The sequence below is a fragment of the Malaclemys terrapin genome, chromosome 9 (genome assembly GCF_027887155.1).
Source record: "Malaclemys terrapin pileata isolate rMalTer1 chromosome 9, rMalTer1.hap1, whole genome shotgun sequence".
NCBI classification, from domain to species: domain Eukaryota; kingdom Metazoa; phylum Chordata; order Testudines; family Emydidae; genus Malaclemys; species Malaclemys terrapin.
This window is the reverse complement of record NC_071513.1, coordinates 92,971,765-92,991,759: the sequence shown is the minus strand read 5'-3', so window position 1 is coordinate 92,991,759 and position 19,995 is coordinate 92,971,765. Positions and strand designations below refer to the sequence as shown.

At 38.9% G+C, this 19,995-nt stretch overlaps 1 protein-coding gene across 6 annotated transcripts in view; it reads right to left on the bottom strand.

Annotated features, from left to right (window-relative positions):
- The window catches only part of NAALADL2 (N-acetylated alpha-linked acidic dipeptidase like 2), an 899,698-nt gene that overhangs the window by 516,865 nt on the left and 362,838 nt on the right, over positions 1-19,995 (bottom strand). For all 6 annotated transcript variants that reach the window (XM_054039851.1, XM_054039853.1, XM_054039852.1 and 3 more), the window contains one exon: positions 4,205-4,706. In XM_054039851.1, coding sequence (XP_053895826.1) covers positions 4,205-4,698 — 494 coding nt within the window. In that variant the 5' untranslated portion in view covers positions 4,699-4,706. The remainder of the gene's footprint in view (positions 1-4,204; positions 4,707-19,995) is intronic.

Below are 19,995 nucleotides of genomic sequence, written 5' to 3'. Positions count from 1 at the left end.
GAGGGATGCTGGGCCAGACTGCATCTGACATGTGCACGCTGAATGGAGGAAGTTTTTTTCCCCATTTCACCTCCACAGAGGCACAGTGTGGAGAAAATTTAAGGGGTGACATTTTCAAGAGTGCTTAAGTGATTTCGGACACTTTTCAAAGTTCCCTTTTCAAAAGTGATTTAATAATATCATCTAGCTTTATATAGCATGTTTCATCAGTAGATCTCAAAGTGCTTTACAAAGGACCATTATCCCCTTTTTACAGATAGGGAAACCAAGGCACAGAGGTGAGGTCACTTGTCCCAGATCACACAGCAGGCCAGTGTCCGAGTTGAAAAGGAACACAGGTTTCCATAGTCCAGTGCTCTATCCACTAGGCAATACTGTCTCCCTTCGGGACAGATTTCAGTGGAAGTTAGGTACCTACTGTGGCTTTTTTGAAAATCCCACTAGATGCCTATCTGCAACTGCCCTAACCACTGCATCAGCCTTCTCCAGCTATATATAGTACGGTCTGTCCCTATAACTTCCTTCGATCTCTCTCGCAAAGAAAATTATGAAGACAACTTAAGCCATTATCCAGTGTAGTTCCATTAGGGTCACAATATTTGATTGTTGTCAATGGAGTTGTGCCTGTTTATATCAGGGCTGCATTTAGCCCATAATATGTTGCTTAACTACATTTATATAAAAGAAATTTAATATTTAGACAACTTAGAAGGTTCTACCAGTATAATTTGTCATGGTTTCTGTGGCACTGAACAATGCAGTGAGAAGGTGGAACAAAACCGTTTATTTTACAGTGAGCATTTTTGCCTTTCAGAATCTGTGATGATCTTAGTCCTGCTAAAAGATTGGACCATTTACAGGGACTAGACTGATTTTTATTCTTATTGTGCACGTTTTTCAGTATTTCCCTACTGGGGTTTTTAAATACTTTAGGAAGATAATCCTTACCTAGGCTGTGTCGCTAATTAGAACATTTAACCAAAGCCAATAATTACAACTGTGCTAAATCGCACTGAAATTTTACAATGAGTATGTTCCATGGGAAAAAAGGTCTAAAGCACAGAGGATAAAAGCCAAAACAGTATTTTATTGTCTGAAGATCTCTAGCATTCTGTCTGGTGGGTTAGGGTAGTATCCACCCAGGAGGCAGAAGGCCAACATTAGATTCACAGGAGCCCTGCATAGTCGCTGATTTCAGGGGTCACAGATGGAGCCATTGCACAGGGATGTCTGTGCACCCCATTTTCACCTCAGAAAAGATCTCCTTACTGGTCCTGTACAGTCTAGTGAGGACAGACTCAGTCAGAGCAGGACCACTGTTTCATACTTAAGTGGATCTAATTGCCTTATACCCCACACAACCTGTGCAGAGAGAGTACAGCTTCTGTCTCACATGAGGCCTACTCCCGAACCCAGTGTTTGGCAGGTGCGTTTTACTGCACCCATATAGAATCTGAACTAAAGCTCAATGAAATCAATAGAAGTCTGTCCATTAACTTCAATGAGTGCTGGAAAGGTCCACAAGGTATATCTACACTGCAACAAAACACCCACAGCTGGCCCGTGTCAGCCGACTTGGGCTTGCAGGACTCGGGCTGTGGGGCCATAAAATTCAGTGTAGATGTCCGAGCTTGAGCTGGTGCTCAGGCTCTGGACTCCACAAGGGGGGAGTGTCCCAGAGCTGGGCTCCAGCCCCAAGTCCAGAAGTCTACACTGTAATTTTATAGCCCCATGTCCCGAGCCTTGCAAGGCCGAGTCAGCTGACTCAGGCCAGCCACAGATGTTTTATTAGACACCATAAGGTCCAAAGATTCAAGCTTTAGGTGGGTGCAGCAAGTTCTTACTCTGGCCCTCACCATGCATGAAGGTGATAGAAATGTTGTTAATGATTAGATTTAAACCATCATGAACTATATCAGTTTTCCTTCTAAATCTCATTCAGGATTGTAAATACAATCTTTTGTCATTGTTGAGTCTGGGCCAAGAAGTAAGTTAGGAAAATTAAATTAATGCCATTCCACCCTAGCATTTAGAAAAGGCAAGTTAAGCAGCTGCCAGTTATTCTAAGTAATTCAAAGTACATTTAAAAAAAAAATCTTACAACAATATATATTCCATCTTGTCAGTTTGTCTTCAAGCTACAAGTATGATGTGTTCTATATTGTGTATACTACATCTGAACGGATTTCCTTGCAATAGCTCTAAGGCTTGCCAAACAGATGTTGAGGGAAAGCCACTTAAAACATTCAATTTACAAAACAGAAAACTCAGTTTTTCTAAGGCCAACATTTTGGTCGGAGACCATCTTTTGGGTAATAATGCATACTAAAAACAGTGTTTATGTATATATATCTGATAGACAATTGATAGCCAGCCACTCAAAACTCTTGTCCGATAATACTTTATCAAAAGACTGATACTACTGTAACGCAGACAGACCCCGGTCGTCGGCAGGTGGGATCAAACCGGGGACTTTTGGAGCTTAGTGCATGAGCCTCTTCCGCATGAGCTAAAAGCCACCTGGCTCTTAACTAAGGCTGTAGAGCAGATTCATTTTATCTCTCTCTTTCTAAGTGGTGTTGGTGCCACTAGATGGGATAGAACACCACACCCAGGAGGTGTGTGGGTTACATACTTCCCCTAGCTGAGGAAGTGCATCCCCAGCTTCAGAGACTTCCCACTTGAAATCCTGGATGAGAGCCCCCACTTGTCACGCTGACAGACCCCGGTCGTCAGTGGGCGGGATCGAACCAGGGACCTCTAGAGCTTAGTGCTTGAGCCTCTTCCGCATGAGCAAAAGGCCAACTGTCTCTTAGCTCATTTTAACTCTCTCTAAGTGGTCTTGGTGCCACTAGACGGGACAGAACACCACGTCCAGGAGGTGTGTGGGTTACACTACCACCAAGAAAAGCGACAAACCCCTCAAAATTAAACAGATTAAACAAATAACAGGATAACAGCTGTATAAACATTCCCATTCAGACTCTCCATAGGGTCCAAACTATCTGTGTAAAGCTCTCTCTATATAAGGTCCAGAATTTCTTTCTAAGCTCCAATTCAGTAATCAGACTTGACAGTGTCCTGCTTCACAAGGGTGTAACATGCAAAGCTCGGATCAAATTTATGCAAAACCTTTTGTCTTCAGCATTCACAGCTGCAGAAAAATGGTCAGAACCTCCAAACATATAAGGCCTGATCCCATACTCGGATACCACAGTGATGTGTCCTGTATAAATAGTTTGATCAATGGTTACTTCCCCAATAAAACAATCGGTGGTTTCAATAAGTGTTTTGCAGTATTGCCCACCCTCAGAATTCAAAGGTTATAAACTAGTCCCCAAAAAATCATGACATTGGCTTTAAAAACAGGATATTTGGGAAAAAAACGTGTCAGTCTTTTTATTTGCCTACTGGTTTTGGGACCTTCAAAGTTCACATTTTCAATCTTGTCTTTGCATCCATGTGGATAGGATCTTTCATATTTAAAAAAGTAAGCCAAGATTCCCAAGTAATCACCTGTCTCCTGGAACTAGGGCTTTAAGAAAAAACACCAAATATCGTGAGACATGACATAAAATCATGTCAGTTGTCAACACTGGTTTTGAGTGAGCAAGGACTGCAGGACTATATTTCATTATACCCTTGCTTCTACAGTCCTGCATGAATCAACACAAATATCTGTACGGTGTCTGTGTACATATACACACTCATTTGCTTTTAAATAATTACAACCTTTACATCAGAATCTAGAGCTCTGTTTGATAAATATGGCTACCGCCCAAGACCTTTTTTACATAATAAACCTATAAAAAGACTGCCAGCTTCAGTACTTTCTTTGAATGGTCTGAATTTGTCAATCTGTGCACATCCAAAATCATTTCAATGTTTAACAAAATAATGTTCCCTATAAAAATAATCCCCCATTTTACAATAGGAACACTGCCCAGATTTGGGTCATTATGGACATATTTTTTTAACAAGGTTCTGTATTAATTTTATACATTTTTTCACATCATTCTAAGTCCCTTACAAGTATATCTGATGCAAGTGTCACAAACATCATGAGAAAGTTGAACACAAACAGCAGAATTAATGTTTGCAAACAATATACTGTATAGAAGAAACAAAAGACTAAAAGAAAGTGTTTACATACTATCAGAAACATTAGCTACCAGAGCTAACAATAAATCTTAAAGGTACATACCTGAAAATCTTCTGAATATTTTCAGCTTTGATTTCCTTGAGAATATCGTGGTAGAAATGAGGGTCACTTGGTTCTGAAGGCGTGGGGGAAGGAGGACATTTTTTGTGTGCATAATATCCTATTAAAATTCCAAAAATAAATAAAATCAAAACAGTGCAAAATAGTTTAAATATCCGACAAAAGTTGCAGCGCTTGCTCTTTGGTGCTGGTCTTGTATAATGTGACACATAGTCCGGGTCTTCCTGAAGTCGCTGAAATCTTCCTTTAGGGGATGCCGAGGGCTGAATAGGCTCGAGATCAATGTTGGTGTTTTGTGAATTTCCCGAATGGTGATCAACTGTGCCATCCAGTTGGAAATGGTCAAAGCCAGGCTCCTCCAGCTCTTTTTCCATGTCCCATTCTAGTTCCAATGTGGTGGCCTGGAGGTCATCGTTGTCAAGGTATTGAGCGTGCCCCTGTGTTCTCTGGTCTGCGTTCACTTTGCGATAAGCCATCTTTTTACCTATTAAAAAATGACAGAAAGCAGTGTTTGCTTTATTGTCTATAGAAAGCATTTAAATATTCACGTGTGTCAGTTCTGTCATCATATGCAATAGTGTGTGACTCTCACTACACTTAGAGGGATGTGTGTGTCTATATTTAAAGGAAAAAATTGAGTCCACAATGTTGCATTCTTCCTAAGCATAACCTTCTTTAATTTTCTTCTCAGTGTCATTATACTGTCAGTATTTCTATTAGCATCTCCATTTGGTATTAAAGAAAAGATTATAATAATGGTCATAGCATATTAAAAAGCATGAGAATGTAGGGAATATTCCAGTACTAACAAGGGAACATACAAGTTGTCCTAGTAGTTTTTTCTGCATCTTTAATTTCTATAGTTCTCTAATATAGCATTAATCCAGTGAGTACAAATGTTATATTTTCAAAATGTCCAAAATAAGTATTATCAATACACTTCAACATCTTTTTGGAGCTATTGCACATGGCACATGTCAATTTTTGTCCACAGATTTCATTTCGCTTGACATCTAAATCAATCATGCTGCTGTAGTAAAATACAGTGTCTAGCACAATGGGGTCCTGGAACATGTCTAGGACTTGTAGGCCTTATGGGTAATACAACAAATAAATAAAAATAAAGTTAAAGAAAATATAAATAAAATAGCTTTTTTCATCTGACTGCAAAGGCAAGGGAATGTGGGATTAAAGTTTGAAATTTGAGGGTGACACTCAACTTTACTTACACATCAATAAAAGGCTTCCATTTGGATAGACTGTTCTATTATTTACAGGTATTAAAATGCATAGTTTCTGAATGACTGATGAATTTACTTAGAAATTGTCCCAGCTGCTTTGCTCCAGTTCATTTTTCCATTTTAATGAATCAAAATTACTGCCAGGTTGGGATTCTTACCTAAAGCATTTACTTAATAGTAAAACATAACTCTAGCAATTCTAGACATTTCTACAGCTGTGAGAGCCTTCTAAGTGGAACCCTGACCTCTAATACAAACATTCAAAGTCAATTCTCTACAAATCATTTTTAAACTGACTGCAGTGATGAGGCTCAGTTTTCATCCATACTTTGACAATAGACCTTCCATCACATGAGCATCAGCAATTTAATGCTTTTCAAACTTCAGACAGACTCATCAATTAGAATGAAATGCAGATACACATATTAACTCCTCACAATGATGGATATCTGAGTGACATCCGCACTGCTACCTTCCTTGTTGCACATTAATACATTTTCTTGATCTAAGATCTCGCTTCCAGATGGCATTTTCTAGGTCGCATACTGGATGAACCCACTTTATATGACAAAATAGAAAAAGAGTTTAGCAATAATCTTTGAAAAGAATAAAAGATTACAAAACACAATGATCTACTGAAACAGCCTATCATACTTTAAAAAAAAACCTGTCTTGCTCTATACAGTACCTAACTTAGGAATCCTGTTTCCCTACAGAACATCTGCCATTTCAATGTCCCTTTCCTAAAAGCAGACAGCAGACAGGGTTACAACAGCCACCAGGATACCCACTTAAGGTATACTACACACTACAGTATTTTATGACAGGTTTCAGAGTAGCAGCCGTGTTAGTCTGTATCCGCAAAAAGAAGAACAGGAGTACTTGTGGCACCTTAGAGACTAACAAATTTGTTAGTCTCTAAGGTGCCACAAGTACTCCCGTTCTTCTTTTTACAGTATTTTATATCACTGTTCCCACATACATTTTGCACCCGATCCTTCCATCCCTACTCAGACAAAACTCCCACTGACTTCAGGGGAAGTAGATACAGATGCTAAGATATGACCCAAAACAACATTTTAGATGGTCAAAGTTACAGTCAGATTAGCGGCCACTTAGAGGAGATTAAGACCATCCTTGAAAGGGATCAGCAGTCTTCCCAACTTTCAAGGCTGAAAGTCCATTGCCAGTTTTACCTAATGCTACTGCAGTATCTGCATCATTCACTTGTATTTCTCAGTTACCAGTGTACTACTCAGTTAGTTACTACAAGGGAATAACTTTAATATTGCAAATATAGGGGTTACTAACTGCAAACATTTGGACCATGGTTTACTCATAGACTTAGCTTTACATTTGCATGTAGTCCCACTGAACTTCTTAAATGACTGGAACAACTTTAGATCAGAAAAAATAAGTCTTTGAAAGTCTGGTTTGATTTTAAAGGAATATAAACAAAAAACTTACATTTAATTAACTTTTTAAAAGAAATTGACACAATTCAGAGCTCAAATAAACATGCCTGTCTTAACTCATTCAATTTTGCTGGGATGGGATATTGTGATGCTTTATTTTAACAATGACCTGGAGTGATGTTCTTGAAAATCTTGCCATTGGTCTCAGATAAACAAGGGCTTGATTCTGCAAGATGTTGATCACAGAACCCTCCTCCATCTAGCAAAACTTATAGGCATGTGCTTAAAATTATGCATGTGCTTCAGTGCTTTGCAAAACAACATCCAGAATCCCAAGAAGGCCCTGATCCTGCAAAAACTCACACACACATTTAATTTTATGCATCTGAGTAGCCTCACTGAGTCTCATCAATATACAGTGGTCGCAATTAAAAACAGTCAGCCCTTATGGACAGCTGCCAAACCACAAGATCTTTGCAGGTTAATGGGGGCTGGGAGAAGCGGCGGCCAGCACATCCCTCAGCCCACGCCACTTCCCGGAGCTTCTGGGAATGGTGAACCGCAGCCAGTGGGAGCTGCGATCGGCTGAACCTGTGGACACTACAGGTAAACAAACTGTCCTGGCCCGCCAGCGGATTTTCCTGACTGGCCACGTGCCAAAGGTTGCCGATCCCTGTACTAGATTAATCCTACAATCCAAAGTTCAACTCAGTTTTAGATTTGAAACTGAACCATATTTTAGAATGTTTTCCTGACAATACATGTAACTTTGTTAAAGAAAACACAGAGAATAACCCACACCCTAGGATCCTGATGCCAAATTTACTGTTAGAGTAAATGGGAACAATTCCAGCTGTATTTCAAAAGTGCCTAAATCCCCCAGCTCAGATCAGGGCCCCATTGCAGGTCCACCTATAGCAACAGTGATACCAACAACTGGCCTTTCTCAATTTCAAAGATATACTATATAGTATGAGGTGAATAGTGTAAGATAACCAATTAGCATATTTCCTAACTGGTTTGGGGAGACCACTTGATTTCAGAGGTTATGAATGAGACCAAAGACCAAATAAAGAAAAAGAAAAGAAAATCGAACAAATGTATCAGTATAGTAAAAATTAGGCAGTAGGGAGATTAATAAACTTTAAGACCAAAAAGAATCATTATGATCATCTACCTACTTGATAAAATACATCCAGTCTTGATTTGAATTCTTCAAGAGAAGGAGAATCCACCACAGTCCTAGGTAAATGGTTCCAATGGTTAATTACCTTCACTGATGAAAATATGCCTCCTTATACAGAAGGACTCCAGGACAAAAAGGCTGAAGCTGCACAAAGTGAACTTTAAATGTGCCCTAAAGGGACAGCTGAGGATTTCCTTAAATTGGGGAAACCTGGGCTACCTTAAACTTGGTATAAAATTGTGCACCTCCAATTCATTATGAGGAAGGGAGAGGACTATTAGATGGACAGATAGCTACTACTATTTGCCTCTCCAGTTAACTGTGTGAATAAAAACAAAGGCATTGAGCATTAGCCTGCTAAACCCATGGTTGTGAGTTCAATCCTTGAGGGGCCATTTAGGGATCTGTGGAAAAATCAGTACTTGGTCCTGCTAGTGAAGGCAGGGGGCTGGACTCAATGACCTTTCAAGGTCCCTTCCAGTTCTAGGAGATGGGAAATCTCCATTAATTTAATTAAGGACATCAGTGCCCTTAAGTGCCTCTCTCAGGATACTGACCTGTCCTTTAATCTTAAAAATGTGGCATTTCTTGTTTGTGGCCCATGTCCTGTTAGATGTTTGCGCTGATCTGTTCTGTGTGATCTATTTACAGCTTGAATGCCTGTGAAAGAAGCCCTAGAAAAATATGCAGTAAGGATTACAAGGAAAATATCATACTTGACTCTCACCTATTTTAGGTACACCAACAACCCGCTCACATGATTGCTTTATCAGATCCTTAAATTTTGACCATGGCCTATGAATAATTTGCAAAACATTCCCCGATCTTTCCACAACCCCTCTTTCCATCTTCACCACTGGCCATTTTCATCTCTGCATCAGTGAGACATATGACAAAATCTCCTAGACTGTGATTGATGCTACTAACTGTCTTTATGGGATGCCACACTTCTTTTTAGTCCTACTATTTGCTCAACATGAATAGCTTTGAGACCAATAGCCAGATCACTCACAGCAGGAAAGGGTTGTGAGGTCTAGCATTTACTCCATGCTGTAGGTATGGTCAGGATAAAAGTCATGTAGAGTGTTCACTACTGACAAATCAGCTTTTGCTAACTATTACCACACATCACTGTTTCCCTCTATGCTCACCATAAGAAATAGTGTGGGTGGTTGGAAAAGATGACTTTTAATAGTGTTTTTTCATCCTGGTTTTTGGCATGTCATTGGTGGTTTGTCTCATTGTTCTTTATCCAGATTGTTTTTTGTTTTAAGCCCTTATAATGATTTTGTACCTATGACTACTGTATCATAGGTGGGAAGATAATATCAAGTCTCCTTACGGGATTTTAGCTCAATATTGCTGCAGTTATGGAAAGTTAAAGTGCCTCCCCAGAAAGCTAATACAATGTCAGCTGTTTAAAGGGAAAACAGCTGCCCTCATTCCTGAAATCAAAATACTACACACACACACACACACACACACACACACACACACGGAATGGGAACTTTAAGGTAGTAGAGGATGACAAAATACACTAAAACCCTTTGGTGGACCAATGTTGGGTGATGCAGGAGGGTTGGGAGCATTGGGTCCTGCCATGCCGTGGTTAAGTGGTCAGGGGGAGGGGAGACCTTTGGGGGGAGGCAGGATTAGAAATAGAGCCCACCCCTCACTCACTCATGGCAGCTCCTGTCATGTGGGTCTAGGCCTGGCTCCTCATTCCAACCTATTAGCACTTGCCATAGTGTCACATGACACACAAATCCACACATAGGCATGAACCTCCTCCCATGGTACTCCACCCAGTTCCTGGCACCGCTGGATTGCCTAATATTAGATGGGATGGGCCAGCCTGATGCACCCCCTGTGCAACCAGTTTCACATCCCTGAGACAGATATTTCAGAAAGCCTTTGACAAGATCCCACACCAAAGGCTTCTAAGCAAAGAACACAGTCATGAGACAAGAGGGAAGGTCCTCTTATGAATCAGTATCTGGTTAAAAGACAGGAAACAAAGGGTAGGAATAAATGGTCCGTTTTCACAGTGGAGAGAGGTAAATAGTGCAGTCCACCCCAGCATCTGTACTGGGACCTGTGCTGTTCAACATATTCATAAACAATCTGGAAAAGGGGTAAACAGCAAGATGGCAAGTTTGCAGATGACACAAAGCTATTCAAGATAGTTAAATCCAAAGCTGACTGTGAAGAGTTACAAAGGGTTCATAATGCTGAGTGAGTGGACAACAAAACAACAGATGAAATTCAAGGCTGATAAAGGCAAAGTAATTCAGATTGGAAAACATAACCCCAACTACATACAAAATGATGGGTTCTAAATTAGATGTTACCACTCAGGAAAGAGATCTTGGAGTCATCATGTATAGTTCTCTGAAAACATGTGCTCAATGTACAGTGACAGTCAAAAAAAAAACAGAATGTTTGGAACCATTAGGAAAGGGATAGATAATAAGACAGAAAATATCATGACGACACTATATAAATCCATGGTTTGCCCACATCTTGAATATGGTGTGCAGTTCGGTCACCCCATCTTAAAAAAAAGATACTGGAAAAGGTAGAGAACAACAACAAAAATGATTAGTGGCATGGAACAATTTCCATATAAGGAGAGATTTAAAAGACTGGGACTGTTCAGTTTAGAGATGCAGGGGCTAGATGACTTGAGATGGATCACTCAATAATTGCCCTGTTCTGTTCCCTCTGAAGCATTTGGGCACCAGCCACTGTCAGAAGACAGGATATTGGGCTAGATGGACCGCTGGTCTGACCATTCTTATGTCCTTACCTATAGATAGATATAGATATATGATATAGATATATGACTCACACACTATTATATACTATTTTTATATATATATATTTTTATATATATTTTATATATACACACACATATATATATATATATATATATATATATACACACACACACACCATATATATATGGGCTGTCAATTAATCACAGTTAACTCATGTGATTAACTTAAAATTAATCACTATTTCTCACAGCTTTAATTGCACTATAAAAGCTAGAATACCAATTGAAATTTATTAACTATTTTTGGGTTTTTTTCTACATTTTCAAATATATTGATTTCAATTACAACAAAGAATAAAAGGAGTACAGATATGATTTTTATTACAAATGTTGGCACTGTAAAAATGATAAAAGAAATAGTTTTTTTCAATTCACCTCATACAAGTACTGTAGTGCAATCTCTTTATCATGAAAGTGCAACTTACAAATGCATTTGTTACATAACTGCACTCAAAAACAAAACAATGTAAAACTTCAGTGCCTACAAATCCTCTCTGTCCTACTTTTTGTTCAGCCAATCACTACAAAAACAAGTGTGTTTATATTGAGATAATGCTGCCAGCTTCTTATTTACAAAGTCACCAGAAAGTGAGAACAAGTGTTCTCATGCATCCTTTGTAGCTGGCATCACAAGATATTTACATGCCAGATATGCTGAACATTGGTATGCCCCTTCATGCATCGACCACCATTCCAGAGGACATGCTTCTATGCTGATGATGCCCATTAAAAAATTAACGTGTTAATTAAATTTGTGACTGAACTCCCTGGGGGAGAATTGTATGTCTCCTGCTCTGTTTTACCCACATTCTGCCATATATTTCATGTTATAGCAGACTCAGATGATGACCCAGCACATGTTATTTGTTTCAAGAACACTTTCACTGCAGATTTGACAAAACACAAAGAAGTTACCAATGTGAAATTTCTAAAGGTACAGCACTGAACCCAAGTTTTAGGAATCAGAAAATTCCAAAAATCTGTGAGGGACAAGTTATGGAGCATGCTTTCAGAAGTCTAAAAAGACCAACACTCTGATGCGGAAACTACAAAACCTGAACCAGCAAAAAAGAAAATCAACTGTCTACTGGTGGCATCTGACTGAGATGATGAAAATGAACATGTGTCGGTCTTCACTGCTTCGGATTCTTATCGAGCAGAACCCATCATCAGCATGGACGCATGTCCTCTCGAATGGTGGTTGAAGCATGAAGGGACATATGAATCTTTAGCACATCTGGCATATAAATAGCTTGCAATGCCGGCTAATGATTTCAACAGGAGCAGGAGTAAGCCAAGGGTAAAATTTCCATAAGTGCCTAAGTGACGTGGGACACAGTGCTGCTCTCTGGTAATTTTTTAATACTGTGTGTTGACCTAGCTATTGGAATTTTTACCATATGAATATATTGGTTCAATTGAACAGAGGGCTAATAAGGAAAAAAGCAGGAAGGAAGAATAGCTGAAAATAAGCCACCCTCACCAAACACTTCAGGGTTGTTACAGGACAATGGTAGAGCTATTGGCTCTGAGGAGTCCTGCTCAACCTACGGAACTGTTTTTTTAATAAACAGAGCCAACCCCCAAGAACTGGCAAGAACAAAAACTCCAGTTGAATAAAAAGAGACTATTTCCAGAGGGGTGGTAGTTACTGGGGAAGTTTTTGTGGAAAGCAGACAGATACAGGCTCCCACTGGGGTGTCTGGGGAAACTAGGCCTCCTTAGGTGCCCTTCAGGGGATGGCAAGCCTTTACGTAAGACAGACGTCCATGAAGCCTGTATGTTTTAAAATCCTCTCTCTTTAAATACTTTGTTCTACTGTGAAAATAAATAAAATGTGGGTTAAAAAGGTTGGCTGGTCACTATCTATATTCACCACTGGTCACAAACTCCCATAGGAAAGTATCACAGGTGCTGAACCCAGCTGGACTTGTTTAGTAAGCATGGTGGATCCACAGGGCCTAAGCTCAGGGTGGGAGAATTGTGTGATAGCTGCAGCTCTGTCCTTGAGCTCTCTGAATGGAACCCTTCAGCCTCATGCCTTTACTTCTTCTGGGGTGCACCAATCTCTCTGTCCCCATGACAGGATCCTAAGATAGCCTAAGTCTCACAGAAAGTCAAAGTGCCTAAATTACTTTTGAAAGTGGGACTTAATCTCCTAAATCCATTAGGTATTGCTGAAATTTTTACCTCAAATCAGAATGGTAGGCACAAGCAGAGGTGATGCATCAGGAGTTGGGGGGGGAAGGCCCTATCCCCCCCCAGACTGCTCAGTCACATGGTGAGCTGGCGAGGTACAAGCAGCATCAGGCAGAGAGAGCCAGAGGCAGGAAGAACAGCTGGGAGAAGGGATGTGTGTGCTGCTTTCCAGGAGGAGGGATTTGGCTGGGGAAGCGTGATTTGAGTTGTTCCGGGGTTGTGCCTCCCACTATCAGCAGGCGTAGGTCGTCTCGGGGCATAGGGTAAAAGAAAATTAGGCCTTCTTCAAATTCCAAAAGCTCAGGGCCAGATTTTCAATTCCTCAGCACCCAAAACTCAGGCCAGATATTTAAGAGCTCAACTCCTACATACGTATCTTTATAAAGGGTCAGCTTTTCAAACATGACCAGCACCCAAGAGTTCCCATTGTGACACCTATGGCTATATGGCTATAGAACAGCTCGACACCCAATCTGGGCACTTTTTATTTTCATGCCTAAAATGGGAGGTGAACCCCATTTGCGGGTGCTGAGTTCTTTTGAAAACCTGGCCCTTCAGACCTACTCTGAAGACAGTGGGATTTGCATAGGTGCAGCTAAGGGCAAAATTTGGCCAAAAGACCCTTTATAACTAGTAGTGATGCACAAGATGAGAAGAATGACTTGATTCTCAGAGCTTTGGATGAGATAACAGGGCTGGTACTTAGGGGGAAAAATCTATTTATTTCTAAATAGAGCAAATTTGATATGGAAATCAATGTGAAGCACAATGAATATGGAGCCCCACAATGCTCTTTTACAAAGCCATGTTTTATAGTAGAAACTTTTAAACTGTCTAATATTTGTAAAGTGCTTTCAGATATTTAGACATAAGATGTTATTATCATTGCAGGGTCTACTGACTCCCTGTGCAAAAATAAGTCAACACTAAAAAAATGAAAAATTACAGGGTTTTTTTTATAATGTACGTTCTATAAAATCTCATTCTCAATTGTTTGCTCAGTGGGATTTAATTGAGTTTTTATCAATTTCAAACCTGAAGTGGGACCTCTAGAAATAACAGATTATAGAGCTGAAGAAGGCAAGATATACAATTGGGCTATATTGGTATTTTGCTATATTTTGATAGATTGCCTTAATCATTTTATGCATGGCTTATAACAGAAAATAGACTAACTTTATTTTCTGCTTTTTTTAAATATTTGTATCTGAAGAATTCAGAGAACAAGCAAGTATATTTCACCATTGTACAAAGTGTATTTTCTGGGTGAATTCCAAATTGTTAAAGCTCAAGTATAGTAAGTTGCCATGACAACTGCTGCAGCAAAGCATACAGTATGTGTATGAACATACATTTACTGAGACATATATATACACATGAACAGATGCACTGACACACCATAATTATTGCTAATTAATCTATCCAGTCACATATATTGGACAAAATTCTGCTCTCAGAAAATCAAAGAATATGCTAATTTAAGTCAACTGGGCTATTGCAACCATAGAAAAACCAGAGGGAAAGCGGAATCATTGTATGTATGATATACAGAACAAGATGGTTTCCAAATACCAGTCAGTAAAGCCTTCAAGCTACAATTACTTCTTCTTGGAACTCAATGCAAAGGCCAAAATCACTATAAGATATCATATTGCAGAGTTTGGGCTACTACAGCTATGGGCTAACAGTGTAGTAGTAATCTCTCTAGTAACCTTTGACCTTCTTTTCTGAGTCTCTTCTGAAATAAGCTGTCAAATCTCAGAAATGCCCAGGTTTGATCATTTGGGTCTGCCTAGAGGTGTTATTTTGCATGGTGTACAATTCCTGTGAATTCATCACAATGTGTTATTTCACACAAACTCAACGTTGTGTGACATTCAGACTCCTGAATGAAACTGAATGTCCTAATGTGCAAATGCTGAACTGAGCTTTATTGCTTCACTTTAAAAACAAAAGCTCACACACATTAACTCAACTCAAATAGTCAGTGAATTTATATGTATAATATAAATGTATCCCCCTTTTCTGTTTCTCATTTCTTGATAGAACTGCAGTGCCCTGGATACACAGTCCCCATACTAGACACTAATCTGTTCAGTCTCTCTGTAAGCATCTTACCTAAAATCTAGTATGTTTGTATTCATAAAACAGCACTCACTTTCCAAACACACTTAGGTCCCATATGATGGAGTAAATCTACATTTAAAGCGCTATATCTCAGCTGCATATCTGCTTTTGATAATTTCTTAGTGAGTTTTTCCTCTTTATTTTGAAGTCAATCCTTAGTATTACATCACATAAACAAAAATTGTTGTAAGCTAGAACTGATGCTCATCCAACCCACCCAATTGTGACCTTGACCTTGGGACAGCAGATAAATGTTCTGTCCTTGGGCATGTGGCTGGAGGTGAAGATGCACTGCTAATTCATTTGATAGACCCTGTTTGTTTCTTCTCACTTTATAAAACATTCTCAGCCATTCTTCTATGCATCTGCTGAGATGAATGAGGATGGGGTATTATACTAAATAGAATATGAAAAGCTACCACTAAAAGGTCATCTCCATCATTTATCTATCATGCCACTGTTCCATTCTGTAGTAATCCATGTTTTTACTCATTGGAAGTTAACGCTAATGCTGTTAATGGACTTTCAACTAAAACAACTTCAATGTAGCACCGCATGTGTTTCATTTTCTGAATGTATAGCCACCACTATCCTGGATTATTACCAGATTGAACCTCAAACATCCAGCATTAAGGACATTGGCCTGTATCTATTGAGTTAAAGGATTATTGTCTTAACTGTTAGCTCTAGTAGACTAATATCCTATGTAGAACAGCCCCTAGAAGGGGCACAACAAACTGAACAATCAGTTACACGTTTTACAGTTCAGCTCCTTTAACAGCAAGACTTTTCAATTGGTCTTCTTTACCTTTTAGACTAGGCAACATTTAAAAAAAAATTAAAGTGAATAAGTTAGTTGTTTAAGCTTAAACTGCTTATTGTTTAGACCAGTCATTCTCAACCCTTCTGAACTATTGTACCCCTTTCAAGAATCTGGTTTGTCTTGCATACCCCAAGTTTCACCTCACTTTAAAACTGCTTGCGTACAAAATCAGACGTAAAAATATAAAAGTGTCACAGCCCACTATTACTGAAAAATTGCTAACTTTCTCATTTTTACTGTATAATTATAAAATAAATAGATTGGAATATAAATATTGTACTTACATTTCAGTGTGATACTTGAGCTTGTTTTTCACTTGTGAGCCTTGTCTGAAACCTGAGCCCCAGGTGGTGGGACTGACCCATGTAACTTAGCTTCGTGGGGCCCTCTGTGGCATGGGGCTCTAAGCAATTGCCCTGTTTGCCACCCCTTAATGCCAGCCTTGCACTTGCGATCCCCCTAAACCCATCCCATGGCAACTCTGGGGGCTGCAACCCCCAGGTTGCGAATAACTGATCTACATGAGTTGAGCACCCCCTGGAAGACCTCTGCATACCCACAGGGTACACGTGCCCCTCGTTGAGCACCACTGCTTTAGAGAGTACCGCCTTTTGTTTTAAAGCACACATTTGTGTACATAATTGAAGATGAGGGAAATTGTGCACTAAAACTAGGAGAGCAAAAAGGAATTTATACCAGGGTACTTAGTAAGCTGAGTTAAAGCAGAACATCAATTGTTGTACCCTCTAATATATGGTTAACCTAGATTTTGTGAGGTATTTCAGCAATAGCCATTTGAAAAAGCGTAATGCATTGAGATATAGACAAGAAGGCTGATGGTTTGTACTAAATCAGTAAAACACATACAAATGAAATGTAATTCAAACAAGATAATTTTGGACCGCAGAAGAGTATTTGACAATTGTAATATTTCACATAGATCATTAAACTTTGCCTGGATACCTCTCTGAAATTGGCAATTGAAAGCTAGTAGCATCAATGTGAAGTTTGTACATTGTCAGAATGTTCTTGGTTGAGTTTCTCCATAACAGTACTGGGAATCAGAACTGTGTTTGCTTTTTCTAATGCAAGTGCTTTAGTGGTATGCATTGGACATCTCTGACCTCTGTCAGCAAAGAGTACATACCATATTCAATAAAGGAAGGTTATGTTCTATTTTGTTAGACAATATAATGCAATTGCATGTTCTTTATTGCTTTTACTATATTAGGAAGATTTAGTAATAGTACTATAAATTACATGGCTTTATGTAGATCTAACATAGTTTGTATTTATTTTCCAGGAATGCTAGATATGCTATATAGAGGGCAGTGTTACATGGAAGAATAACTAGTGAATCAAGATCCAGATGATCCTGAAGTCTAATCCTGGCTCTGTCACTGATTCACTATGTGACCTTGGACAAGTCATTTCACCTTATTGTCTCAGTCTCCCAATCTGTAAAGTGGGGATAATAAAAAACGTATCCAATAACGTCCTAGGGGTGTTGTGAGGATTGATTAATGATCAATCATTTGAACATTTAAAGCATTAAATATGACTATATACTGGCATTAACCCACCCAAATGGGCCTAAAATTACACGCTCAAAGGATCAAGTTTTAATTGGGTACTTTGTACTCACCGTAACTCCAGCAATCATCAATTCCAACAACTCAGCATGAGTATAACTGTGATATTTACTCAGGCAAAACTGTCATTGATTTATGCACTATCAGTGAAATCAATGGGAGTTTTGCCCGAGTAAGGACTGCAGGATTGCAGCCCATTACTCTACCAATCCGCTCCGACTCCTAGAACTTTGAGCTTGTCCCCCATTTCCAACCTACCACAAGAGGCCACTCCCAATTGACTCAGATATATTCCCAATTGTTCATTTTGTATCTTTTTTGTCCACTGGCTACTCTGTACTCACAGCTCCTTTTCAAGAAACCTATGAGCATCTTAAAATAACGCCCAAGGTCACAGGAAGCCTGTGAATTTAGCAATGCAAACATTTGCGAAAGAAAGGCAATTTTATTTCTTACCCTTTTCAAGTCTTAGTTTGTATTTGATATCAAACCAGTTGCAACAGCTAATCTCAGTGCAAAGGAAAACAATCAGCTAGCACTATATTTGGTGTCAAAGTTAATCTGATTTCTTCAGTCATTTCAAAGATCTTCCATAGCAATGTTCTGTCCTTCACTGCAGTCTGCAGAGATCTTCCACCTCAAACTCACCAAACCTACACCAGCCTATAAAACAAGGAAGCCCAGGTTTGAGCAAAACAGGTCTCCCAAAATAGTTATTTCCCCCCCCTATGCAATATTAAAACAAGCTTAAAAAAAGAACCCTGTTTATAAACACAATTCTCATGATTTCCTGTGATAAAACCTCCACAGATAGTAAATATTAAATAGAGGGATACCTCTCCATCTTCTTTCATTTCTGGATTATTAAGTAAATCCATTTATTCATGTCTAAATATAGGGGATATCATTGCAGAATTTTCCAAAGCTTTGGCGATCCATTGCTAACTTCAAGCACTCGACAGCTGAGTGACTGTCCAGTGATATGCCACACACCTTCTATCCAGCTCCTCGCTAGTCATCCCCTACAATGATGACCCTCCACTATTCCTTCCACTTTCTCTAGGTCATTTACATCTCTATATGTGCTGTGCACAGACAAGTTTGTGTCTGTTGATTTTCAACATCAAGGTCTGCATCGCTCTATTAACATTTCTAACATAAGCGTTCATCTTTTCTCTCCAGGAGATTCACAAGATCTTGAGTATCATTTCAGGATTGCCACATGTAAACCTTCTGACTCTGAATCCAAAGCCTTCCTGCCATGCCACCTATAACTTAGGGCATGAAAAAGGCTCAGCAATTGCTGGATAACACTCTTTGCTAACTTGTTGTGTTTCTAAGCTTAACTTTTTTTATGAGCACGAGTTGTTGAAGACATAAGGGACCCAATCCTCCTTCCACAGGCTTCAATGAGAATAGGACCAGGCCCTCAGTATTTAAAATAAGACCCACTTTCTTCACTTACACCAGATTTACAATGGAGTGACTCCTTTATTTCAGTGGCGATAGCTGACTCCTTATTTGCAACAGTGTAAGTGAGAGGAAAATCAGGCCCAAAGTCTCAAGTGAAAAACGTTATCTGAGCTTGTTAAATATTAAAAACAAAATGACTAAATTTATAATTAAGTAGAATCAAGAAAGTGATATTAGGGAGCATTTTGTACATTTGGTTACTATAGTTTCAAGAATTACAAATTGTATTTGTTGCTTTTGTACAGCATGCTTAACAGAATACACTGTATTTTACATACTCGGGTATATTTATAGTTTTTAGATGAATTAAAACTATTACAAAGCCTACCATGAACTATTTTAAGTACTCCGCACAGCTTATATATTTTATTTATGAATAGGGACATTATTAAAAATAAAAGATCTCCAATGGCACATAAAAGTAACACTGTTATGAGATTAAATGTCAGGCAACTGGCATGAAAATGTAATATTCATTAAGTCATAAAATATAGACAGCATTATCACAGGATCTCTATACTGTCAACATGCAGCCTGAAACAACCATGTTTATTACAATAAGGTAAATACAATGACTAAATATGCCTCTAATTTCAAGTGTAATTGTTCCATTAAATAAATACAGTATTTTTTCAAACCTATTTCTATTTGTACCTAAGATCTGTCCTTAGTACAGATTCAAAACTGCACACTTGTATACAGCACTTTTAGTACAGATTTAGCTGCACAATAAATATTGTATAGCGTATGATAGCATAAAGTGTACATGGCAAAGAAAACAGCTTAATTACTTGTCTTCATATACCTGCCAAGAAGGCTAATATAATGCAGTAAAAGACGTGCCAAAAGAATATTCCCTTAAAAGTAGAAACAGCTGC